Raw genomic sequence first — 27,186 nt, 5'->3', positions numbered from 1 at the left:
AACAAAATTTCTGTAGCCTTTTCTTTTCATTTTGTCGTTGTCCTTGCTTCTGAAATCGGGTTTTATCTTACATTTCAGTGTTGAGGAGAAGCAACACTCTCCTGTAAATACCGAGGCCTCTTTTTCCAATCACCACATATCATAGCAGTTGTCTGATTTCTATGAACACAGGATTATCTGACTCGTCATTGTAAATTATGCTCTAATTACTTCGGAATATTGTAGTCATCCAAGAAGCATTTTCAGCTTTTAGGACATATTAAGATTTTTTTAAAAAATCTGTCCTTTTTTTTCTTGCACATGGAAGGAACTTATTCTGATTGTGAAATAATCCATTTGTTTATAATAAACTTACACTTACAATTAATAAATAGAGAAAAAAATCTTCATTTTAACAGCGAATTTTCCGTTGTGGTTCAACAATAAAATATTTTGAAACTGATGTTTGAAAGGAGCTTAATTCTTGAGATTAAAATGTAATATACTTGTAATTGTTATAGCTGAAGAAATACTCGCAGTGGCGCTGTGTGCAAAGAAACGAGAAGCAATATTCATTCTCCACCCTTTGCCGTGGACGGTGGACGACATTAAAGCCTGATTTACCGCATTTCATCTTAAACGTCTGAAGACAATAAGGCGGGGTGGTTTAACGCACGGAGACAACGTCGGAAATGCACCGATACTTGACAGTGGCTCATACAGCAGATTGAAAGCAGATTTTTTTTTTCCTGTTTCTTTTCACATCGAGAATGGAAAACATCAGATTTTTTCTCCGACGTCACGTCTTTGCTTTTGTTCTTCTCGTCGTCCCTGCTGTCTGTGGAGACGTGAGTTACTTGATCCCGGAGGAAATGAAACGTGGATCAATCATTGGAAATGTCGCAAAGGATCTTGGACTTGATTTGGGTTCGTTTTCCTCTCGAAAGGCCCGTGTGGATACAGAAGATAATAATGTTCAGTACTGCGGTGTGAATCTGAACACCGGAGACCTGATGGTTCAGGAAAGGATCGACAGAGAGGGGCTTTGTGGAAAAAAAGCATCGTGTGTTCTCAAGCAAGAACTCGTGCTGGAAAATCCGTTAGAGCTGCATCGAATAAATATCCGAGTTGAAGATATTAATGACAATTCACCGCAGTTTAAACAGGATTCTATTAAAATCGAAATCCAGGAATCAGCATCCAGAGGTGCGCGTTTTCTTCTGAGTGAAGCGCAAGATGGAGACATCGGAGAGAATTCTGTTCAGAGCTACACGTTGGAGCAAAATGATCATTTTAAATTAAATGTTAATACGAAAGAAAGAGGCAAAAAATACTGTGAATTGGTTCTGGACAAAGAACTGGACAGGGAAGACAAAAAAGAGATGACGTTGTTGCTGACAGCATTCGATGGAGGCTCTCCTCAGAGATCAGGCAGTGTCGTCATCCACGTCACTGTACTGGACGCTAATGATAACGTACCAGTATTTAGTCAGAACCTTTATAAAGCCAGTCTGCCTGAAAACTCTCCTGTGAACACTTTGGTGCTCACAGTGAGTGCTACTGATGCAGATGAAGGTTTAAATGGAGAAATTTCTTATGAACTGGATTATGCTTTTGAAGAAAATGACAACGTGTTTAGTTTACATCCAAAAACTGGAGAAGTGAGAGTGACAGGAGATATTGATTATGAGAAATCATCCTCATATGAAATGCAGATTAGTGCAAAAGATGGATTAGGATCTGCATCACATGCAACTTTGATAATTGACATTACTGATATAAATGATAACGCTCCAGTGATCTACCTGAAATCACTGACTAACCCCATACCTGAGAACATTTTACCTGGTACAGAGGTTGGAATCATTAATGTTCAGGACAGAGACTCAGAGAATAACAGACAGGTCCACTGCTCCATTCAGCATAATGCCCCCTTTAAGTTGGTTCCTTCCATTAAAAACTATTATTCTCTGCTGACAACAGAACATTTGGACCGTGAATTAGTGTCTGATTACAACATCACAATCACAGCTACTGATGAGGGCTCTCCACCTCTGTCCTCCTCTAAAACTGTTCAGTTATCTGTAGCTGATATCAACGACAACCCACCTGTGTTTTTGGAACAGTCCTACAGCACCCATGTGACTGAAAACAACAAACCTGGCTCCACTTTATGTTCTGTTTCTGCTCGAGACCCTGACTGGAGACAAAACGGGACAGTGATTTATTCTGTTTTACCTGGTGAGGTGAACGGAGCCCCGGTGTCCTCTTATCTGTCTGTTAACGGAGACACGGGGGTGATCCATGCTGTCAGTTCCTTTGATTATGAACAGTTCAGGAGTTTGAAAGTCCACGTGATGGCCAGAGACAACGGTTCTCCTCCACTCAGCAGCAACGTGACCATCAGTGTCTTCATCACGGATGTGAATGACAACTCTCCTCAGATACTGTACCCCGCCCCGGAAGGAAACTCCTTCATGACCGAGCTGGTCCCCAAAGCTGCACAAGGAGGCTCTCTGGTGTCCAAAGTGATCGCAGTGGACGCGGACTCTGGACAGAACGCCTGGCTATCCTATCATATAGTCAAATCCACTGATCCGGGACTTTTCACAATTGATGTCCACAGTGGAGAGATCAGGACACAGCGGGATATTTCTGAATCTGACAGCATGAAACAGAACCTTATTGTAGCAGTTAAAGATAATGGACAGCCCTCTCTGTCTGCCACCTGTTCCATGTATTTACTCATTTCTGACAACTTGGCTGAGATTCCAGAGATGAAGGACGTGTCTTATGATGAGAAGAATTCCAAGTTAACCTCTTATCTGATCATCGCACTGGTGTCTGTGTCCACCTTCTTCGTGACTTTTATTATTGTTGCTGTTGGTGTGAAATTTTGTCACAGAAGAAAACCCAGAATGCTGTTTGATGGAGCAGTCGCCATCCCCAGCGGTTATCCTCCTCCTCAATATGCAGATGTTGATGGAACAAGAACTTTACGCAGCACTTATAATTATGACACCTACCTGACAACAGGATCAAGAACCAGTGACTTTAAGTTTGTGGGCTCTTACAATGACAGCACTCTGCCTGCTGATCAGACTCTGGAGAAAAGTCCATCTGGTTTTGCTGAAGCCTTTGTCAAAAGTCATGGCTCCCCTGAGGTAGGAACAGTTGTCATATTATTGCAATCAGTTTACTCATAATTTTAAATGTGTCCTGGGCTGCCTGTGAATTGATTGCATTTCAAATTTCATAAATATAATGGTAGTAATATTATGGGTTACCGGATGCACTGTCACATCTGATCTGGTCTCTATATGATCAAATTTTCAGCTGTGTCTACATTCTCAGCATTTCATTGGACCTGTTCCTTGTGGGTGTTGGACTCTGCCAGGCCTTCCCCTTGTCACCAGTGCTGTTTGTGATGTTTCTGAATGGGATTTCAAGGTCCAGTCAGGGGCCAGAGGGTGCCCAGTTTGGTCACCTCAAAGTTGCATCTCTGCAATTTATGCCTTATTTGCTTCTGTTGTTTATATCAAGCAGTGCACTGAGCAGATTTGATTCCTAGGGTGAAGTGACTGGGATGAGAATTATCACATCTAAATGTGAGACCATGGTCCTCCATCAGAAAAGGGTGGATTGTCCCCTCTGGGTCTTGACAGAGTTATTGCCCCAGGTGGAGGAGTTTAAGTCATTGAAGGCTCTCAATATACTAGCTGATTTACACACCTGTCATCACCTATTGTCATGAACTTTGGGTAAGGACTGATAGAATAAGGTCACTGACACAAGCAGCAGAAATGAGATTCCTCATTGTGTATCTTGGCTTACACTCCTTGACAGGGTGAAAAATTTGATTATCCAGGAGGGACTCTGAGTAGAGCCACTGCTTCTTCGAATCGAAAGAGGCCAGCTGAGGTAGTTCGGGAATTTCATGAGGATGCCACCTGGTCATCTCCTTCCAGTCCCGTTCAACTGGGTGGAGGCCCTGCGAAGACCCAGGACACGCTGGAGGGATTATATGTCTTACCTGTCTTGGTAACGCCTCTGTATCCCCCAGGAAGAGTTATGGAACGGCTGAGGATAGAGAACTGTTTGATCTGCTGCCACGATGACCCAGAGTCAGATCAGCAGCAGAAAATGAGTGAAAAAATGTATAATAATAATAATAATAATAATTAATTAGACATTTCAACAGTCTAGTTTGTTTGTGTTTGTTAGCTGCTTGTTCTGCTGCTACCATGACCCAAACTCAGATCAGAGGCAGAAAATGAGTGAATGAATGAATAATAATAATTAGACATTTCAGTAGTCTCGTTTGTTTGTGTTACTTTATTCAGGACATTTAATTGTTTCTAGTTATTTGAATTTACATGTCCTTTCTTCTTCCATATGCTCGCGTGACCATGTTTTCCCATTTTAAACAACAATATGACTTAGTTGGATTTTTTTTTTTTTTTTTTTTTTTTTTTGCACTGTATGGTGAGCTGTTTATTGATGTATTTTTTTTTAATTTACATTTCTTACACGATAAGAAGATTTTTTTTCTCCATCTCTCTCACACTCTTTCTCTCTGCCATTTCAGCATTTTCAGTTTATTCTTTTTGAGCCTGGTTTTCTGTCCATGGTGCTGAACCTGTCTCTGATTTAGGCAGTTTCAGTATCTCTCTGTCCTGTCTACTGTTTTCCCTTCAAGTAAAAAAAAAGTGCGCTTGTCTTTGTTTTAGATTTAGACTTCGCCTTATAAATTGCTTTGATTTCACCATGATATATATATATTGGATTGTTGACTCCAGCACTAAGGGAAGCTGTCAGGCTGAGGAAGGAGGCCTTTCAAGTTTGTTTAGCACAGATTTCTCCAGAATCAGTGGACAGGTACTGGCAGGCCAGAAGAACAGTGGGGCAAAAAAGTATTTAATCAGTCCTTGATTGTGCAAGTTCTCCTACTTACAAAGATGAGATCAGGTCTGTAATTTTCAACATAGGTACACTTCAACTATGAGACAAAATGAGAAAAAAAAATCCAGGAAATCACATTGTAGGATTAAAAAAAAAACTATTTGTTAATTATGGTGGAAAATGTACTCGAACATCAGAACAGACCTCATCATTTGTTGAAACCAATCTCACAATTTTTTTTTCATGCTCCTGTCACAAACTGAGTCACATTTTTGTGACAGGTTTTTTTTTTTTATCTTACTATTCCAACACTACCCCTCCCCCTAACCATAACCTAACCCTAAACCCCTTCCCCTAACCTGACCATAACCCCCACAGACTCCAATGCATCACTTTTGGTTTCTTGCTCCCGTTACGGAATGTATTTGAATGAATTTGTGCTTCCGTTCTGAAAATGTGGCATTTTTTGTGACAATATCACAAACCAATAGATTAATGTAGATTTTGTGATGCTGAATGATGAAATGCCATAAGCTATGGTAGCATTTGTTTCATTATACTTTGTGAAAGCAAAGAGTGATAAGAACTGGACAGTGCTTGTTGTTCTGTGTTCCATGAGAAACACATCTTCAGAAAAGCTTACAAGGCATAATTTTCTGTGTTGCTAATTTCTGTTTTCATCATCTTGAATAGCAGTGCATAAATTCTTTCTTTCTTTCTTTCTTTCTTTCTTTCTTTCTTTCTTTCTTTCTTTCTTTCTTTCTTTCTTTCTTTCTTTCTTTCTTTCTTTCTTTCTTTCTTTCTTTCTTTCTTTCTCTCTCTGTCTGTCTGCCTTTCTTCATTAACAAAGCATTAAAAGTAAACAGACAAGCAAACAATGTTAAAAAAAAAAACTTGATACCACAACTTTACCATGCAAAGATATAAAAAAGAATTGGTCCCATAATATACTTGACAGCACATATGATACTATGTGTCCAGTTTTATATCCAGTGTTTGCTTACAGAACTGGAGTCAATGAAGTGTGACTGACGTTCAAATCAGTAAATTCCATATTTAATTTTGTAATACTTAACGAATTTACTTTCTGATATTAAAGATCTACTTTACAATGTCACAGTGTTGTGATGTATGAAGAGCAGTTGAAGATGTAGTCCCATTTCCTTTAGCATTTTGAAATTAAACCCCAGCAAAAACTGAACTGTGACTGAGTTGATGGATAGCTTGGGGGTGGGAGGTGGTGAAATTACATATTTCTGTCATATCAGATAGTACAGACATTTTTCAGTTGCACATTCTATTTATTTGATTAATTTGTATTCTTAGATACTGTACACCCCTTAGGTTTGTAATTAATGCATTATTATTATTATTATTATTATTATTATTATTATAAAACAACAATTATAGATTAAGACAAAGTTTGTGTGTTAATTTAGAATATTACAAATATATAATTGCATACATTTGTTTATTTTCAGCTGTCAAAAGATTTAGATGAGGTGTTGAGTACATTAAGCTGGAATTGTTGGTCACTTCTGTCAGTGTAAAAATGCATGTGGGATCTTTATTTTAACAGCGAATTTTCTGAGGTGGTTCAACAATGAAATATTTTGAAACAATGATGTTTGAAAGAGTTTAATTCTAGAGATTTAAAATGCAACATTATAATTGTTATAGCTGAAGAAATACTCGCAGTGGCGCTGTGTGCAAAGAAACGAGAAGAAATATTAATTCTCCACCCTTTGCCGTGGAAGGTGGACGACATTAAAGCCTTATCTGCCGCATTTGATCTTAAACGTCTGAAGACAATAAGGCGGGGTGGTTTTACGCACGGAGACAACGTCGGAAATGCGCCGATACCTGACAGTGGCTCAGACAGCAGATTGAAATCAGATTTTTTTTTTTTTTTTTTTTTTTTTTTTTTTCACGTCAAGAATGGAAAACAACAGATTTTTTCTCCGGCGTCACGTCTTTGTTTTTGTTCTTCTCGTCGTCCCTGCTGTCTGTGGAGACGTGAGTTACTCGATCCCGGAGGAAATGAAACGCGGATCAATCATTGGAAATGTCGCAAAGGATCTTGGACTTGATCTGGGTTCGTTTTCCTCTCGAAAGGCCCGTGTGGATACAGAAGATGATAATGTTCACTGCGGTGTGAATCTGAACACCGGAGACCTGATGGTTCAGGAAAGGATCGACAGAGAGGGGCTTTGTGGAAAAAAAGCATTGTGTGTTCTCAAACAAGAACTCGTGCTGGAAAATCCGTTAGAGCTGCATCGAATAAATATCCGCATTCAAGATATTAATGACAATTCACCGCAATTTAAAGAGGATTCTGTTAAAATCGAAATCCAGGAATCAGCATCCAGAGGTGCGCGTTTTCTTCTGGATGAAGCCCAAGATGGAGACATCGGAGAGAATTCTGTTCAAGGCTACACGTTGGAGCAAAATGATAATTTTAAATTAAATGTTAATACGAAAGAAAGAGGCAAAAAATACTGTGAATTGGTTCTGGACAAAGAACTGGACAGGGAAGACAAAAAAGACATGACGTTGTTGCTGACAGCATTCGATGGAGGCTCTCCTCAGAGATCAGGCAGTGTCGTCATCCACGTCACTGTACTGGACGCTAATGATAACGTACCAGTATTTAGTCAGACCCTTTATAAAGCCAGTCTGCCTGAAAAGTCTCCTGTGGACACTTTGGTGCTCACAGTGAGTGCGACTGATGCTGATGAAGGTTTAAATGGTGAAATTACTTATGGATTGAATTATGATTTTGAAGAAAACGGCAACGTGTTTAGTTTACATCGTAAAACTGGAGAAGTGAGAGTTTCTGGAGTTATTGATTATGAGAAATCATCCTCATATGAAATGCAGATTAGTGCAAAAGATGGATTAGGATCTGCATCACATGCAACTTTGATAATTGACATTACTGATATAAATGATAACGCTCCAGTGATCTACCTGAAATCACTGACTAACCCCATACCTGAGAACATTTCACCTGGTACAGAGGTTGGAATCATTAATGTTCAGGACAGAGACTCGGAGAATAATAGACAGGTCCACTGCTCCATTCAGCATAATGCCCCCTTTAATTTGGTTCCTTCCATTAAAAACTATTATTCTCTGGTGACAACAGGACATTTGGACCGTGAATTAGTGTCTGATTACAACATCACAATCACAGCTACTGATGAGGGCTCTCCACCTCTGTCCTCCTCTAAAACTGTTCAGTTATCTGTAGCTGATATCAACGACAACCCACCTGTGTTTTTGGAACAGTCCTACAGCACCCATGTGACTGAAAACAACAAACCTGGCTCCACTTTATGTTCTGTTTCTGCTCGAGACCCTGACTGGAGACAAAACGGGACAGTGATTTATTCTCTTTTACCTGGTGAGGTGAACGGAGCCCCAGTGTCCTCTTATCTGTCTGTTAACGGAGACACGGGAGTGATCCACGCTGTCAGGTCCTTTGATTATGAACAGTTCAGGAGTTTGAAAGTCCACGTGATGGCCAGAGACAATGGTTCTCCTCCACTCAGCAGCAACGTGACCGTCAGTGTCTTCATCATGGATGTGAATGACAACTCTCCTCAGATACTGTACCCCGCCCCGGAGGGCAACTCCTTCATGACCGAGCTGGTCCCCAAAGGTGCACAAGGAGGCTCTCTGGTGTCCAAAGTGATCGCAGTAGACGCAGACTCTGGACAGAATGCCTGGCTGTCCTATCATATAGTCAAATCCACTGATCCAGGACTTTTCACGATTGATGTCCACAGTGGAGAGATCAGGACACAGCGGGACATTTCTGAATCTGACAGCATGAAACAGAACCTTATTGTAGCAGTTAAAGATAATGGACAGCCCTCTCTGTCTGCCACCTGTTCCATGTATTTACTCATTTCTGACAACTTGGCTGAGATACCAGAGATGAAGGACGTGTCTTATGATGAGAAGAATTCCCACTTAACCTCTTATCTGATCATCGCTCTTGTGTCTGTGTCAACCTTTTTCCTCACCTTCATTATTGTTGCTGTTGGTGTGAAATTTTGTCACAGAAGAAAACCCAGAATGTTGTTTGATGGAGCAGTTGCCATCCCCAGTGGTTATCCTCCTCCTCAATATACAGATGTTGATGGAACAGGAACTCTACGCAGCATAAATTATGACACCTACCTGACAACAGGTTCAAGAACCAGTGACTTTAAGTTTGTGGCATCTTACAATGACAACACCCTGCCTGCAGACCAGACTGTGAAGAAAAGTCCATCTGGTTTTGCTGATAACACTGGAGATTGTGATGGTTCTCCTCAAGAGGTAGGAATACTTTTATTGGCTGTTTCAAAAGTCTGAAAGCTGTTAACCCCCAAAATGTGAATCAGTTGCAAACACTAAAAAATAAATAAATAAATAAATAAATTGGTGGTGTTGGTGTTTATATTCCCTGAACGTAAGTCTAACATGTTGATTCTACGATATAGAGTAAGATTTTATGAGTGAACACATTCAAATCATATAGTTTCAACATAACATGTGACAACTTCAAATTTAACTTGCTCAGTGAACATAATAAAATTATGTTCACTAGTAAGTAAAATGCGTTCACCTAACCAGAAATAATTTTGCATAGTGACTTGATTGTAAATTTGTTGGGTCAACATGATGAATTTGCATTCCTGTTACTTAATCACCATGGGTGAGGCCAACTTGATTTGTAAGGGTAAATGTAAAAAAAAACAAAAAAAAAACACTAAGTCTGTTTTGCTGCTCGCTTGTTTGCGTTCGGGGTCGCCACAGCAAATCCAAGGTGAATATGAATTAATTATGCTGCTCCAACATAGCAAAGTTAAGTTGACATGTAACTTTATTTTAAAAGTAGTTCTAACTACTTACAGGGCAGGAGTGGTGGCCAAGTGGTTAGTGGTAATTCGGTAACAGTAACGCAAATTCATCATGTTAACCCAACAAATTTACACTTAGGTCATTCAGCATAATTCTTTCTTGATGGTTAACGCATCTTACTTGGGTGGAAATACTTTACATATTTTTTATGTTCACTGAGCAAGTTACTTTTTGAGTGAATCATGAATTATCCACAACGTTCATTGCAAAACATGAATATTTAAAAAAATATCTCCTAAAACATGAGTGCAAGTCTCACAAAACGTGAATGCAGGTCTCCCAAAACTTGAATATCATTCATAATATGTATAAGTGTTTTCACTTTAAGTAGTTCATGGATTTCAGTTTACAGATCAGTTGCTGCAGGAAATCTTGATCGCAAACCCTATCACCACAAAAATGATTTTTTTTTTTTTTTTTTTTTTTTTGGCAGGGGGGGTCACTACAGCGGTTGAGATGAGGAGCTCTTCCGAGCAGCTTTCGCTTCTGAGGTCAAGCGCCTGGCCCTGCTGGGTGTGTCCCTCTCCGTGGACAGTGTCAGGTGAGGAGTTTGACTGGGATGGTCAACCTGTCAAATGGGGAAAAAAGGCATCAAACTCAGAGAGGACAGAAACCTCCCCTCCAGTAAACGGCTCAGTAATCTTAGAAACATTGTAGAAAAAACAAACACTAGTTTCGAACCTCAGGAAGGTAGAGAACCAGCTACAACCTTATTTTTATCCGTATGACCAGTCCTCTGAGCTGAAAAAATTATATTGACCTGAACGAGTAGGCAGCAGAGAAACAGAAGCTTAGGGACCTTCTGCAAAGTTCAAAAACAAAACACCAGAAAAATATTCATTAAATTCAGGTGTGGTGTCACCAAACTCATGGAATACATCAGTGGCCTCCTGCTGGTTATATTACAGTACAGTTTCTCTTAACATTATTGAGCAGTTTACCAGAGGAAGGGTTTGTGTCTTCTGTGAGTTTGACAGGTGGACTGTCTCGTCAAACTCCTCACTTGACACTGACCCCAGAGCGGGGCACATCCAGCAGGGCCAGGCACTTGACATCAGAAGTGACAGCTGCTTGGATCACCTCCTCAGGCTGTAGTGACCCCCACCAAAAAAAAAAAATAAACAAACAAAAAATCATTTTTGTGGTGATATGGTTTGTGATCAAGTTTACCTGCAGTAGTTGATCCATAAACTGAAATCCAGAAACTACTTCAACTGAAAAAAAATGTGTGTGTGTGTGTGTGTATATATATATATATATATATATATATATATATATATATATATATATATATATATATATATATATATATATATATAATTATTAATGATCGTTTTGTGAGACCCACATTCACGTTTTTGGAGATTTTTTTTTCAGTATCCACGTTTAGCAGTTAATGGTTTGCGGATAATTGTTTCATTTTTCATTTTGCCAAAGCTGTTTTAAGCCACAAATGAGGAGATTCTGAAACAAGTTTTACTATCCTGTAAACATGTTTTAATTCCAGAATGCTGCCATTTGTTTCAGGATATTGCTTTGTTTCAGTCAACCTCTGTCTTTGCACAAACATATTTTCATGTCCCACCACATCAAAACTTGATACATTTGCTCCTTTGTTCTCTGCCCTTGGTACTATGTGGCAGTTTGTCCTGTGAATGAAGGACATCAAAACTTACACTGTCTCTGGTTACAGCAGAGAACAGATCATGATACTTCATTTTCCACCATCTTCTGATGTCCATAGTTTATTAGTCATATTTTGAATTGGTTCATTTGCCCTTTCTGTGCTTGTCTTTCCGGTGGGTTGCATAAGCTCATTATATGCTATTTGACAGAGGAGCAGTTCACTTTGTGTGATTGTCAGTGTTTGTCAAAAGCATGGAATAATATCTCAACACATGGTATTCACTGAAACCTGCAGGTTTTTTAGTCTCTTTTCTTGCATGTTCTTCCCACACAGTGTCATAAACACCTCACCGATAAACAGTCTGATGTCTCTTGCCTTCCACCATCTCTTTGTCTCTGTAATTGTTATTGGCTTCTTTTTCCTAGTTGAGGTTCTTATTTTTAGTATTGAACCTGTGCCATCAGACCACTTTGATCCTTCTCCTTTCAAATAGTCTGCATTAGAGATTGTAATTGCTCTGCTGTGGAGGTAGGAAATATTGTCTCTGTGGCACCAGATGTTTAAACAGCAATAGGATTTAGATGTTTGGTTCTGAGAAACAGATTGGTGATCTTACCTATAAGAAATGTGATGGTACCTGTGTATTTTTCACTGTTCTGCTGATGCAGATTTTATTCTTGAGGTGCTGGGAATAGTATATTCCCAGTTTGTTCAATGTGCCAAAGCTGCTGGTAAGCCTTGACTGAAGAACATCTGAGGATATTTTAACCATTGAGCCTTGGTTTTTCATTAACAACATATGCGCTTTTTTCTGGAGGACTGATTTTTTTTTTTTTTTTTACTTTCTGTGTTTGGGGCTTTATTTTTATGTCTGACAATGAAAACTAAATATTTCTTTCTTGTTTCTCTGTCCATGGTGCTGAACATAGTTTGGAGCATTTTGGCCAGATATTTACTTCTGTCACATATTCATTTTTTTTTCTTCTTGTCCACGTGTTCTCTTTTGAGATGGTCAACATACACTTAAAATACTTTTGTGTGGAAACTATTTTTTTTTTTTTTTTTTATTTGTGCCATATGATAAAGGAGGGTTAGACGCTTTGTTGCTGCCGGTGTTCATTTGCCTATTTGTTGAAAAGAAGGCCAGATGTTTCTGTTGGACAATTTTAGAGGGGAAGGTCTTTTATTCTTTGTTTAAATATCATAAAACATATGAATAGTTGTTGAAAATGTGTTGGATATAATACATTAATTCATACTAATTCCTGGAAATGCTCAGCCATGCTTTTGTGAGACCTGAGTGCAGCTTCATGCATATTAACATCCTGAGACATGTGGGGACAGGAGAGGCAGCATTGCTGTCAGTGGTTCTCCTCATTCAAATTCAAAATCAAATTTATTAATTTATATAGCACCAATTCACAACTAGCTCATCTCAAGGTGCTTCACACAACATAAAACAACAACAACAAAGAAAACTGAATTAAAAATTTAAAACACAATAAAAAGATGACCATAAAAGAATCCAAGAATAAAAACACATCATAACACTAATGATAAAACAGGGAAAACAAATGAGTCTTTAAACGTGACTTAAAAGTCTCCACAGTATCAGACTGCCGAATGTGTGCCGGGAGATCATTCCACAGGGCTGGAGCGTGGCAGGAGAAAGCTCTGTGACCGGCAGACTTTTTATTCACCCTGGGAACACATAGAAGTCCTGCACCCTGAGAACGCAGGGCTGGAGCACGGTAGGAGAAAGCTCTGTGACTGGCAGACTTTTTATTCACCCTGGGAACACATAGAAGTCCTGCACCCTGAGAACGCAGGGCCCAAGCTGGTACATAGGGGCTTACCAGGTCAGCCAGATAGGGAGGTGCAAGTCCATGAACAATCTTATAAACTAATAACAGTACTTTAAAATCCGATCTTGCAGCAACTGGAAGCCAGTGCAGGGACGACAAAATGGGCGTAATGTGGTCAAACTTTCTGCTTTGTGTCAAAAGTCTGGTAGCAGCGTTTTGAACCAGTTGAAGACCCCTAATCCTGGACTGCGGTAAGTCAGAAAATAGAGCATTACAATAGTCCAATCTAGAAGAGAAAAATGCATGAATCAAAGTCTCAGCATCAGCCATAGACAGGATGGGATGAATCTTCGCTATATTTCGCAAATGGAAGAAAGCAGTCCTAGTAATGTCTCTAATGTGGAGATCAAAGGACAACATAGGATCAAAAATTACTCCAAGGTTCCTCACTTTATCCGTATGATGTATAACACACAAACCTAAGCTAAGTGCTAGCTGATCAAATTGATGCCGATACCTCGCTGGACCAAGAACCATAACTTCAGTCTTATCAGAATTTAAAAGTAGGAAGTTACTAGAGATCCAACTTCTCATATCTCTCAATGTCTGTTTTATTTGTCTGCTGGAGCCTTATGGCTTTGTGTAGGCTTTCATTGAGGAGTTTCCCATAGATCAGGTTTGGGTTCATTTTGGTTTTTGACATGGTTTACACTTGGCTGGTAATCTTTCTTTAAACCAAATCAAATGAAGAGGCTTTACATTTTGCATGATTTACTTGCTGATATTAAAAAGATAGATTGCTTCTTCTTTTTTTTACAGCTGAATTTTGAGAAAACTGAAGTCCTGTTCATTTGGATAATATATAATATATACATAATATAGATATAATTTTTTGTTTTTTTTTAATTCTGTAGTAAATGCATTTTAGTATGTTTTTGTAATGTTCTGTATTTATTCAAATTAATGACAGCTGCACATATTGACTTTTAACTCCCAATTTATGAAAATTTCCAAATTTCCTAACCATTTTTTTCTTCTTCTTCTTTATGTCCTCAGTGTTGATATGTGCCCCCACCCCCCTGGGGATTTCAGTCAATTCGGAGATATGCACAAGAGGTCCAACTTCTCCTTAATTTACACACCAAATCACCCCAACTGCAGCCATGTGACACACACATTGACAGACTTTGGACGTCGGGCATGATCATTGTTTTTGGACTTTTCATTTCACACAGTTATAGGATTTAATTAATCAATTGAAGATCTTGGAACTTAGGGCAGGTGTACCTATATTGGACCGGTCCCGAAATTGGACCAGCACCCTTTCTAGAATTGACATAAAGCTATCACGTGATCACGACGTCGCAATAACGCGCCACGTGAGATTTTGTCTGCTCATGTTGAATGATGGCAGTTGTATCGAAAATGACCAAACGGTAAGCAAAAAACAGTTTTTACACTATTTTTAGTAATTTTAGATCAATTTCCTGTGTGTGCAGTTCCACCGTATGCAGTGCTAAGCTTCCACGATTGCATGTGTTAGTTGCTTGACATGTTGATTACCAAATAATAAGAAAAATTGAAAGAAACATCAAGGTTGATGAGAACTACATATGGGAACTTACACAAGGGCACCAACCCGATACTGCACCACCCCACGTGCCTCATTTTGGACCGGTGGCCCAATATGAGGCGCCATGGTCCAATATGCGTAACAGTCCCATCTTGAAAAAAAGGTTGACCATTAACCTTGTAATTTAGCATGTAAAGCATGTTTTTTCACTCACAATAACCAAAATGTTCAATTAATTTTCAAAATTGAATATATAGCCTAGCTATAGAAAGTCTCGGGGGGGGGGGGGGGGGGTGTATATAAATTAGGCCTATGTGATTCCTTGGGATCTGTCTAGTCCTAACATTTGCCCTATAGGATATTAGCTCTCACAAGCAGCCTGTCGAGGATGATTGGTGTCTCATTAGGACTCTAAATTTCAATTTTCGAAAGCCCTATTTGGGCAAGCCCAATTTATAGTCTACATATAGGCATGGGCCTATTTATATTTAATCAACCAAACTCACAGATTTCTCTTTCCTGTCTTTTCAGAGGTAAATATGGCAAATGGTCCCAAGAAGATTTAGAAAGAGCAGTGATGTCATTCATGAATGGCGATGCAGGCCTTAATGCAACTAGCAGAGTTTATGGCATCCCCAAAGCCACCCTGAAGCGGCATGTTGAGAACAAAAACAAGATTGCCAATGGTCCAAACAGACATTTTGGTCGCCTTTCTACCCTGCCCCCAGAACTTGGAGAAATGCTGCTTGATCTTATTCTAGATCTGGAAAATATGCTCATTGGAATGACAAAAAAAAGACCTGATGGAGATGGCCTTCCAATTGGCCAAGCTAAACAGACTGAAGCACACTTTCAACCATGATAAGAAAGCTGCAAGTACCCACTGGTATTGAGACTTCATGAAAAGACACCCACAGTTATCCCTCCATCAACCTGAGGCAACCTCAGTGGCCAGAGCAAAGGGATTCAATCGCCAAAGTGTCAAATTTTATGACAAACTGGAAAACTTGATAGAAACACACAACCTTGGTCCTAATGAGATTTTCAACATGAACTAATCGGGCTTCACAACGGTTCAGAAGCCAGGGCGTGTACTTGGAAGAAGAGGAAAAAAGCAGATTGGCTCCTTCACCAGTGGGGAGAGAGGCTCCACAACAACAGTTGTTTGCTGTATGAGTGCTGGTGGAACTTTTGTTCCTCCTATGATCATATTCAAATGCAAACATATGGTCCAAGCATTCCGGTCAGGAGTTCCTCCTGGCAGTGTTGTGGTGAATATTGAATCTGGTTTGATGAAAAAAGATCTCTTCTCAACTTGGCTGAAACATTTTGCATCCCATGTGGGCTGGTCAAAAAACAAGCCTGGTCTTCTGATTCTTGACGGACACTTGTCTCACACAAAGAATGTTAAGGCGATAGAATATGCCCGAGACCGTGGCATAATCATGCTGTCGTTACCTCCCCACACAACACACCGCCTCCAGCCCCTTCATCGTGCATTTTACAAGCCACTGATGACCTTCTATAACCAGGAATGCGACATGTATATCAGAACTGAAAAGAGGCCAGTCACTATTTTCTCAATAAGCCATATCTTTGGTAGGGCATACATCCATTCTGCCACAATGTCAACAGCAGTGAACGGCTTCCAGTGTACTGGTGTTTGGCCCAGCTACCGACATATATGGACTGAGGCAGATTTTGCTGCTGCTGGAAGGTTCCATGTCGAATGTGATGGTGATGATGGCAACAGGCATTGTGAGTGCCCACACACCTCTCTGAGAGTGAATCTGAGCCAGGAGAACCAGCAAACTGTCCACCAGCCACCCTCAGGAGAGTTACAACAGGCAACTTCAAGTCGGCAAGTTCCATGTCAGCACCTATCATCAGTGGATGTTACAGTTAGTGAAGATCAACAGCCCCCCTCAAACACAGAAATCTCAGAGAAGACTCAGCAACCAACATCATCTGACAAACTATCCAGTCAGATGTGTCAAAACAGCACAAGATGGACAATGTTTTTTTCCATGCGACAGCTATATGCCAGAACACTGAGTTCCAGACAGCAATGAGAGATGACAATGGCAACATAAGACCTTCGGCTACGAATCCAGGAGATGAATTCGGCAGACTTGCTTCGTTCACAAGTCATTTGTCATATGCTGAAGAACTTTGAGAACTATGAAAACTTCAACCCACTGGTGATAAATGCTGATCTTCCAAAGCAAATGTGTTATGGATCCATGGAGGAAAGAATCGCTGCAATGGCCAATCCAAGTGAAATGGTTAGCGAAATAGAAATTGCTGCCACAGCTCAGTACCTGCAGCAGCCCACTGGTGTTTGTGTTGGTGAGAGCACTACGCTTATCACGTTTGGAAGTGAGTTCGAGTCAGCTGAAGGCCTTGGCCTATCTGTGAAGTACTTTAGGCTAGGTGAAGATGTTGGCCACTATGAAGCTCGAATCCAAGAAAGGGTGGTTCAACAAGAACAGAGGTCGAGGCAGTTAATCACTCCAGCCATGCTGTCGCCTACTCCCAAGACAGTTGTATCAAAGGCCAAATCTAGGAGCGGCAAATCTGAAATAATTACGTCAAGCCCGTATAAAAACAGCCTCAAGAAAAAGCATAAAAAGCCTTCCAACCCAGTCAGAAGAACCAGAAAGAAGTCTTCTCCAGTTGCTGCTAAAAGACCTAAAAGGGCAGTTGCTCCAGTTACCTTGGAGGAAAGTGACCAGGGTGACAACACTGACAATGACTCTTGGTACTGCGTGATATGTGATGAGGATCGCGCTGAGACAATGGTGAGATGTAAATACTGTAACGCATGGATTCACCAGAGCTGTGCCGGAGGGCTTCCTCCTGACTATCAATGTGACGTTTGCGTGTAAAGAAACTGTGTATTCAGGACTTTAGGCCAACATGTCTGTTCGGCCATATAGGCTATACAATGTGACTGTTACTGCTGTTACTGACTGTTAGTGTTATTGACTGTTAGGGTCTATCGAATGTAAGCCCTGTTTGAAATTGAAGTTTTGTTCACTTATTGACTGTTTCTCATTTTTTCAAAATGTTAATGAAATGGTATTAAATGTTATTTTCTATTTTTGATGACTTATAATTTTTATTTTAATGGCAATCCTTGTTTAAGTTCACATATGGATGTCAAAAGGGATTGTGGTCACTTAAGTACCGTAGCTAAGAATACATTTCAGCGTACCCACACTGAAAAAAGTGAAACACAGTGCACTTCATTCAAAGTACTTATTTACATTGGTCTAATGGAAAAATTGTGGTTTCCAGTTTAAATCTGCTGGAATCACTTTACAAAATCATAAATATACATTGTGAGAAACTAAAAAAAAAAATTACCTGTAACAAATTACATCATTTTTTTAAGTTGATTCAAAGTATCATTTTTTTCAGTGCAGCAATTACATAGATGACATTTTCCCTCCCGCCTTGAGCTCCTGATGTGAAATTAACATTTTTAGTTTATATCTTTAACTGAGATATCAAAGAAGCATTGTTAAAGAGTTTCTATGCCTTGGAAGGTCATAAGATTGCCAGTGACTTAAATTGGTCCAGGCTGTCCCCAATATTGGACCAATTTTAGTCACTGGGTCCGGATATTGGACCATTTTGAAAAAATTGATATTGCTTAATTTAAGGAAATATATAATATTTAGTGAACTCATATATTGTGTGCATAGACTGCTTATTTTACCTTATTTCTTGATGTAAAAATACAATTAATATGATTAAAGAGAACAGAGGTACACGATGATATTGTTAGGTGGTCCAGTATAGGTACACCTTATTTTTTTTCTCCTGCAGTGTCTTTCTGGACATTACACTGCTGTAGCCTCAGGACATTTATTGTCGGTGTGTGTTTCCTTTCTTGCCGTCCGTGTAGAAAACATACACACGCAAAAACACACACAGAGGGGGTGGGGGGGAGGGTGATTTAAGAGATGCCGAAATCAAGCAAAAAGTTGAAAAATCAGTTACCGTTATTATTAATTAACTTATTCTCTCATAGTTTTCGGTATATTCCTTGTCCGGTTAAAAAGTGCAAACCGTTAAACAGAATAAACATCATGGTTATGTCCAAAGAATGACTCTAAGTGGCGCTGTGTGCAAAGAAACGAGAGGACTGTTAGTTCTCCACCCTTTGCTGTGGACATTAAAATCTGCTCTGCGTCATTTGACGAAAAGTATTTAGTATTTTAGCTGCAATAAGGCGGTTTCTGATTATTGAAGGACTACTGGGATGCAGTGAATGATACTGGAGGAGAGTAAAACGTGCAGGATTTTTTATTTTTTTTTGTCTCGCATCAAGAATGGAAAACATCAGATTTTCTCTCCAACGTCACGTCTTTGCTTTTGTTCTTCTCGTCGTCCCTGCTGTCTGTGGAGACGTGAGTTACTCGATCCTGGAGGAAATGAAACGCGGATCAATCATTGGAAATGTCGCAAAGGATCTTGGACTTGATTTGGGTTCGTTTTCCTCTCGAAAGGCCCGTGTGGATACAGAAGATAATAATGTTCAGTACTGCGGTGTGAATCTGAACACCGGAGACCTGATGGTTCAGGAAAGGATCGACAGAGAGGGGCTTTGTGGAAAAAAAGCATCGTGTGTTCTCAAGCAAGAACTCGTGCTGGAAAATCCGTTGGAGCTGCATCGAATAAATATCCGCGTTCAAGATATTAATGACAATTCACCGCAATTTAAAGAGGATTCTGTTAAAATTGAGATACGGGAATCAGCGGTAAGAGGAGCCCATTTTCTTCTTGGGGAGGCATACGATGGAGACATCGGAGAAAACGCTGTTAAAGGCTACTCACTGCAGGAAAATGCCAATTTTAAATTAAATGTGAACACAAAAGCTGGTGGACGAAAGCAATGTGAACTTGTTCTGGACAAAGAATTGGACAGGGAAGACAAAAAAGACATGACGTTGTTGCTGACAGCATTCGATGGAGGCTCTCCTCAAAGATCAGGCAGTGTCGTCATCCACGTCACTGTACTGGACGCTAATGATAACGTACCAGTATTTAGTCAGACCCTTTATAAAGCCAGTCTGCCTGAAAACTCTCCTGTGGACACTTTGGTGCTCACAGTGAGTGCGACTGATGCTGATGAAGGTTTAAATGGAGAAATTACTTATGGATTTGATCATGTTTCAGATGAAAACAACAATTTGTTTATTTTACACCCTAAAACTGGAGAAGTGAGAGTTGCTGGAGTTATTGATTATGAGAAAATGGCTTCTTATGAAGTGCAGATTAGTGCCAAAGATGGTTTGGGATTAGTTTCATATGCAACATTAACTATAGAAATTACTGATATAAATGATAACGCTCCAGTGATCTACCTGAAATCACTGACTAACCCCATACCTGAGAACATTTTACCTGGTACAGAGGTTGGAATCATTAATGTTCAGGACAGAGACTCAGAGAATAACAGACAGGTCCGCTGCTCCATTCAGCATAATGCTCCCGTTAAATTGGTTCCTTCCATTAAAAACTATTATTCTCTGGTGACAACAGGACATTTGGACCGTGAATTAGTGTCTGATTACAACATCACAATCACAGCTACTGATGAGGGCTCTCCACCTCTGTCCTCCTCTAAAACTGTTCAGTTATCTGTAGCTGATATCAACGACAACCCACCTGTGTTTTTGGAACAGTCCTACAGCACCCACGTGACTGAAAACAACAAACCTGGCTCCACTTTATGTTCTGTTTCTGCTCGAGACCCTGACTGGAGACAAAACGGGACAGTGATTTATTCTCTTTTACCTGGTGAGGTGAACGGAGCCCCGGTGTCCTCTTATCTGTCTGTTAACGGAGACACGGGGGTGATCCACGCTGTCAGGTCCTTTGATTATGAACAGTTCAGGAGTTTGAAAGTCCACGTGATGGCCAGAGACAACGGTTCTCCTCCACTCAGCAGCAACGTGACCGTCAGTGTCTTCATCATGGATGTGAATGACAACTCTCCTCAGATACTGTACCCCGCCCCGGAGGGCAACTCCTTCATGACCGAGCTGGTCCCCAAAGCTGCACAAGGAGGCTCTCTGGTGTCCAAAGTGATCGCTGTGGACGCGGACTCTGGACAGAATGCCTGGCTGTCCTATCACATAGTCAAATCCACTGATCCGGGACTTTTCACTATTGATGTCCACAGTGGAGAGATCAGGACACAGCGGGACATTTCTGAATCTGACAGCATGAAACAGAACCTTATTGTAGCAGTTCAAGATAACGGACAGCCCTCTCTGTCTGCCACCTGTTCCATGTATTTAGTCATTTCTGACAACTTGGCTGAGATACCAGAGATGAAGGACATGTCTTATGAGGAGAAGAATTCCAAGTTAACCTCTTATCTGATCATCGCACTGGTGTCTGTGTCCACCTTCTTCCTGACCTTTATTATTGTTGCTGTTGGTGTGAAGTTTTGTCACAGAAGAAAACCCAGAATGTTGTTTGATGGAGCAGTTGCCATCCCCAGTGGTTATCCTCCTCCTCAGTACGCAGATGTTGATGGAATAGGAACTTTACGCAGCATAAATTATGACACCTACCTGACAACAGGTTCAAGAACCAGTGACTTTAAGTTTGTGTCATCTTACAATGACAACACTCTGCCTGCAGACCAGAATCTGAAGAAAAGTCCAGATTTTGGTGATAGCATTGGAGATTGTGATGGTTCTCCTCATGAGGTAGGAATACCTTGATTGGCTGTTTCAAATGTTTTAACACCTACTAGGTTTTCATCTGCACTGTTCATCATACTCTTCAGAATATAAGAAGAGCATTTGTTGCTGCATTATATTATTTTTCATTGTTTTTTATTCTAAACTGCTGCAATTTGTTTCAGGCTATTGCTTTGTTTCATTCAGTCTGTCTCTTTCTCCTCCTCCAAATGTCTTGAGGTTTTGATCCGGTGCATCAGATGTAAACCTCAAGTCAACTGGTCCTTAGGTCTCTGTCCTTAGCACTAAACAGTATATGCAGTAATTTGTTACTGGTTATTTCAACCACTGTGCAAGCCTTCGGTTTTCCTTTATGACCAGTGCACTTTATTCTGGGGAACGGACTTTTGTTCATCTGTGTGTTTCCTTTTATTTTTAGGTCTCATGCAATGAAAACAACATATTTGTTCCTTGTTTCTCTGTCCGTGGTGCTGAACATAGTTTGAAGCATTTTGGCCAAATATTTAGTTCTGTCACATGTTCATCTTTTTTCTTGTCCATGTGTCTTTTTTTAAGATGGTCCACTAATGTTGAAAATATTTGTGTGGAAATTATTTTTGGTCTTACCTGTGCCATATGATGAAGGAGGGTTAGAAGCTTTGTCACTGCTGTTGTTCATTTGCCTATTTGTTGAGAACAAGACAGGAATTTCAACATCTGTTGGACAAAGATAATTGTAGAGGGATTGCCCAGTTTTCTTTCATGTCTAATATCATAGAAAATTTGAATAGCTGCTGAAAACTTTTTTGAGATTTTTTGTGTATAACATTTTTGATAAGTTTCAGTGTAAGTTTGACAAAGAACTGTAACACAAAAACAGCATGGGTTCAAGTTATAAATAATACATTTCTACTAATTCTGGAAATGCACAGCCATGCTGTTGTTAGACCTGAGTGCAGCATCATGCATATGGACATCCGGAAACATGTAGGGATAGGAGAAGCAGCACTGCTGTCAGTGGTTCTCCTCATAATTCTCAAGGTTGGTTTTATTTGTCTGCTGGGGGTTAATGGTTTCTGTGGCAGCAGACCACGCAGCTCATCCCGCACTTCACCTTCCTTGACTGAGTGAGCGATGTGATGATACCATTTATTTTGAAATATCTCCACTTTGCAATTTGCTGTACCTTAGTTATTTTTAGGACAGTTATTTATACTTTCTTCTCAGTTTGAATACAACTTTGTTCATCACAGATCTCACATTTTCCTTATAGTTCTCTCTTCATACTCCTTACCTTAGACCTTAGGTCCTCCCTTGCCTGCAGGCACTTTGGGCAGCAAGTTTTCATCTATTTCTCTTGGCCACTGCACTGTCAGCCTCCTTCCAGGGGATGTTGGCTTTTTTCATATCTTAAAGGAATGTCCTTGGCTATGTCTTCTTTGGCATGCCTCTCTTCCTTGTGCCCTCTGGTGGTATCCAATCCATGGCGATTTTTGAGCGTCATTCTTCTGGTAAGCGAAGGATGTGCTCTTCCAGTCACATTGGTCAGTGTTTGATTTTCAGAATTGAAGTGTAATTTAATTATTTCAAAATAGATTCTGTTCAACGATGCTGTCGACAAGAATATGTTGAAATGAGAAGTATGTTAACAGTTTTTATTTTTTGCTCTGCCCTCTCAGAAAAGTAATGAAAATGATCTGTAAATAATAATTTGACATTCTTTCATGTTTGTCACATTGTCATTTTCTATAAGCAGATGTAGAGCAGTTGGCTGAGTGGATAAGGAGCTGACCTGTCAATATGCAGATGGATTACAGTCACAAATTGAATTTTAAAACAGATATTTGTGACTGTAAAATCCAGCATTAATGCCTGCAAACCATCAGACACAACAGGATTATTCCCTAATTGTCTCAGTCCACCCAGCTGTAAATGGGTACTGGTCTTGGCTGGTGAAGTGGCTTGCATCAGACTGGTGTCCCAACCAGGGGAGTCATTGACTGCCATCTGCTTGATGTTGCAAAATCAGAAGATATGCACTCGTACCAACAGGCCTCATGGCCTATATAAGACTTATGAGCCTGTGCATGTGTCTATTATTTCCAATCTGCTCTCACACAAAGTGAAAGTAAATGGACTGCATTTATATAGCACTTTTCCATCTTCATCAGACACTCAAAGTGCTTTACACATCAAATGCCTCACATTCACCCCAATGTGAGGCTGTTGCCATGCAAGGTGCCCACTATACACCAAAAGCAAGTAGGGGATTTAGGATCTTGCCCAAGAGCCCTTAATGATTTTCCGGTCAGGCTGGGATTTGAACCGATGATCCTCTGGTCTGAAGCCCAATGCTTAACCACTAGACCATCACCTCCCCAGTGGCCACATTTTGCAGTTTAATTTATTAAAACATTCCTGTCATTCTGAACTACTGAGCACATCAAAGCTTTACTAGTCTGGCATTTATGTAATACGAGTAAATATATTTTTAAATGTTTTTAAGGCGGCATGGGTGGAATAGTGGTTAGCACTGTTGCCTCACAGCAAGAAGCTCGTGGGATGGATTCCAACCTTTGGCCTTTCTGTGTGGAGTTTGTAAATTCTACCCATGTTTGTGTGGGTTCTCTTCGGTTGTTCTAGCTTCCTCCCACATCCAAAGACATGTGGTTGGGTGGATCGGAAACATTAAATTGACCATAGGTGGGTGTGAATGTGCTTGTTTGTCTATATTTGACCTTGTGACGGACTGGTGTCCTGTGAATTTACTTAAATCAATATTTAGCTTCAAATTATGAAAACTTCGAAATCTCTTGAATTCATTTTTTGTTTCTACTGTCTGTACTGCGTGCTGAAATAAGGTTGTTTCTGAAATTTCAATAATTTGAGATTGATTTTGCCAACCCAACTTCTCCCCACTTGACATACCAAAGCACCCCTCCTGCAGCCACACATGTTCATGGAAACAGATTTTCTCTCCTCCAGTCACAAGTTACAATTCACTTGCCAATCAGCAATTACCACAAGGCCAGAAATTTGTAGAATTCGCTCATTGTAATTACTGAACCTTTAATTCAACAGCAGTTTGGGAATTTAGCTCGTCAATAGCAACACTTGGAAAATTTGGCTTTTTTTTATTTTTATTTTTTTTACTTTATACACTTAATGTCGATATGTGTGTTTCCTTCTTGCCTTCCGTGTGGAAAATACACACACACACAAGCACACACAAGCAGACAGGATTTTTCAAATAACTTAATTCAATACAGCAAAATACATAAATAAATAAATAAAAATAAATAAATAAATCATCAGTTTCCTGTCAAATTTAACAAAAGCCACTCAACTTTATTGACTGATTCATTAATCCATTTACTTACTTATATGTTGTTGTGTATATTCCTTGCCCGGCTAAAAAATATAAACCATTAAACAGAATAAACATCATGGTTATATCCAAAGAATGACTCTAAGTGGCGCTGTGTGCAAAGAAACGAGAGGACTGTTCGTTCTTCACCCTTTGCTGTGGACATTAAAATCTGCTCTGCGTCATTTGACGAAAAGTAATTAGTGCTGTAGCTGCAATAAGGCGGTTTCTGATTATTGAAGGAATACTGGGATGCACTGAATGATACTGGAGGAAAGTAAGACGTGCAGGATTTTTGTCTCGCATCAAGAATGGAAAACATCAGATTTTATCTCCGGCGTCTCGTCTTTGCTTTTGTTCTTCTTGTCGTCCCTGCTGTCTGTGGAGACGTGAGTTACTTGATCCCGGAGGAAATGAAACGCGGATCAATCATTGGAAATGTCGCAAAGGATCTTGGACTTGATTTGGGTTCGTTTTCCTATTGAAAGGCCCGTGTGGATACAGAAGATAATAATGTTAAGTACTGCGGTGTGAATCTGAACACCGGAGACCTGATGGTTCAGGAAAGGATCGACAGAGAGGGGCTTTGTGGAAAAAAAAGCATTGTGTGTTCTCAAACAAGAACTCGTGCTGGAAAATCCGTTAGAGCTGCATCGAATAAATATACGCATTCAAGATATTAATGACAATTCACCGCAATTTAAAGAGGATTCTGTTAAAATAGAAATACGGGAATCAGCGGTAAGAGGAGCCCATTTTCTTCTTGGGGAGGCATACGATGGAGACATCGGAGAAAACGCTGTTAAAGGCTACTCACTGCAGGAAAATGCCAATTTTAGATTAAATGTGAACACAAAAGCTGGTGGACGAAAGCAATGTGAACTTGTTCTGGACAAAGAATTGGACAGGGAAGACAAAAAAGACATGACGTTGTTGCTGACAGCATTCGATGGAGGCTCTCCTCAGAGATCAGGCAGTGTCGTCATCCACGTCACTATACTGGACGCTAATGATAACGTACCAGTATTTAGTCAGACCCTTTATAAAGCCAGTCTGCCTGAAAACTCTCCTGTGGACACTTTGGTGCTCACAGTGAGTGCGACTGATGCAGATGAAGGTTTAAATAGTGAAATTACTTATGGATTTGATCATGTTTCAGATGAAAACAACAATTTGTTTATTTTACACCCTAAAACTGGAGAAGTGAGAGTTGCTGGAGTTATTGATTATGAGAAAATGGCTTCTTATGAAATGCAGATTTGTGCCAAAGATGGTTTGGGATTAGTTTCATATGCAACATTAACTATAGAAATTACTGATATAAATGATAACGCTCCAGTGATCTACCTGAAATCACTGACTAACCCCATACCTGAGAACATTTTACCTGGTACAGAGGTTGGAATCATTAATGTTCAGGACAGAGACTCAAAGAATAACAGACAAGTCCGCTGCTCCTTTCAGCATAATGCCCCCTTTAAGTTGGTTCCTTCCATTAAAAACTATTATTCTCTGGTGGCAACAGGACATTTGGACCGTGAATTAGTGTCTGATTACAACATCACAATCACAGCTACTGATGAGGGCTCTCCACCTCTGTCCTCCTCGAAAACTGTTCAGTTATCTGTAGCTGATGTCAATGACAACCCACCTGTGTTTTTGGAACAGTCCTACAGCACCCACGTGACTGAAAACAACAAACCTGGCTCCACTTTATGTTCTGTTTCTGCTCGAGACCCTGACTGGAGACAAAACGGGACAGTGATTTATTCTCTTTTACCTGGTGAGGTGAACGGAGCCCCGGTGTCCTCTTATCTGACTCTTAACGGAGACACGGGGGTGATCCACGCTGTCAGGTCCTTTGATTATGAACAGTTCAGGAGTTTGAAAGTCCATGTGATGGCCAGAGACAACGGTTCTCCTCCACTCAGCAGCAACGTGACCGTCAGTGTCTTCATCACGGATGTGAATGACAACTCTCCTCAGATACTGTACCCCGCCCCGGAGGGCAACTCCTTCATGACTGAGCTGGTCCCCAAAGCTGCACAAGGAGGCTCTCTGGTGTCCAAAGTGATCGCAGTGGACACAGACCCTGGACAGAATGCCTGGCTATCATATAGAGACGTCAGTATACCATATGCCAGATTGATCTTTCAGAGGGATTCCTTATTAACACTGTCAAAGGCTTTCTTGAAATCAATGAAATTTAATGTCAGTGGTATTTGCTGTTCAAGATGTTGGTCATCAATGTTTCCTAGAGTGAGGATTTCATCTGTGCCGGAGCATTTGTAGAAACCATCTTGTTGTTCTCATGG

General features: G+C 40.2%; 3 protein-coding genes across 13 annotated transcripts in view; all 3 read left to right on the top strand.

Moving 5' to 3' along the window:
- The window catches only part of LOC117519820 (protocadherin gamma-A11-like), a 911,360-nt gene that overhangs the window by 516,694 nt on the left and 367,480 nt on the right, over window positions 1-27,186 (top strand). The window lies entirely within an intron of this gene.
- Window positions 690-27,129, top strand: LOC117520472 (protocadherin beta-15-like). The gene is made up of 4 exons (XM_034181814.1): window positions 690-1,554; window positions 19,946-21,531; window positions 25,643-26,995; window positions 27,106-27,129. Exons 1-4 carry the CDS (start codon window positions 750-752, stop codon window positions 27,127-27,129), a joined length of 3,768 nt encoding a protein of 1,255 aa, XP_034037705.1. The 5' UTR covers window positions 690-749.
- Window positions 6,747-9,246, top strand: LOC117520476 (protocadherin beta-15-like). The gene has a single exon (XM_034181817.1). The coding sequence runs from the start codon at window positions 6,820-6,822 to the stop codon at window positions 9,244-9,246; it is 2,427 nt and encodes an 808-aa protein (XP_034037708.1). The 5' UTR covers window positions 6,747-6,819.

Source organism: Thalassophryne amazonica, chromosome 11 (genome assembly GCF_902500255.1).
Source record: "Thalassophryne amazonica chromosome 11, fThaAma1.1, whole genome shotgun sequence".
NCBI lineage: Eukaryota > Metazoa > Chordata > Actinopteri > Batrachoidiformes > Batrachoididae > Thalassophryne > Thalassophryne amazonica.
Note: the sequence above shows the minus strand (reverse complement) of the source record. Positions and strands in the feature narration are given on the sequence as shown.

Coding starts and splice junctions, on each gene's coding strand:
- LOC117520472 (XM_034181814.1), top strand. CDS start 750: ATGGAAAACATCAGATTTTTTCTCCGACGTCACGTCTTTGCTTTTGTT. Junction 1,555..19,945: donor TGCTACTGATGCAGATGAAG/GTTTAAATGGAG, acceptor ATGCTGATGAAG/GTTTAAATGGAGAAATTACT. Junction 21,532..25,642: donor GTGATGGTTCTCCTCATGAG/GTAGGAATACCT, acceptor CTTCTTGGGGAG/GCATACGATGGAGACATCGG.
- LOC117520476 (XM_034181817.1), top strand. CDS start 6,820: ATGGAAAACAACAGATTTTTTCTCCGGCGTCACGTCTTTGTTTTTGTT.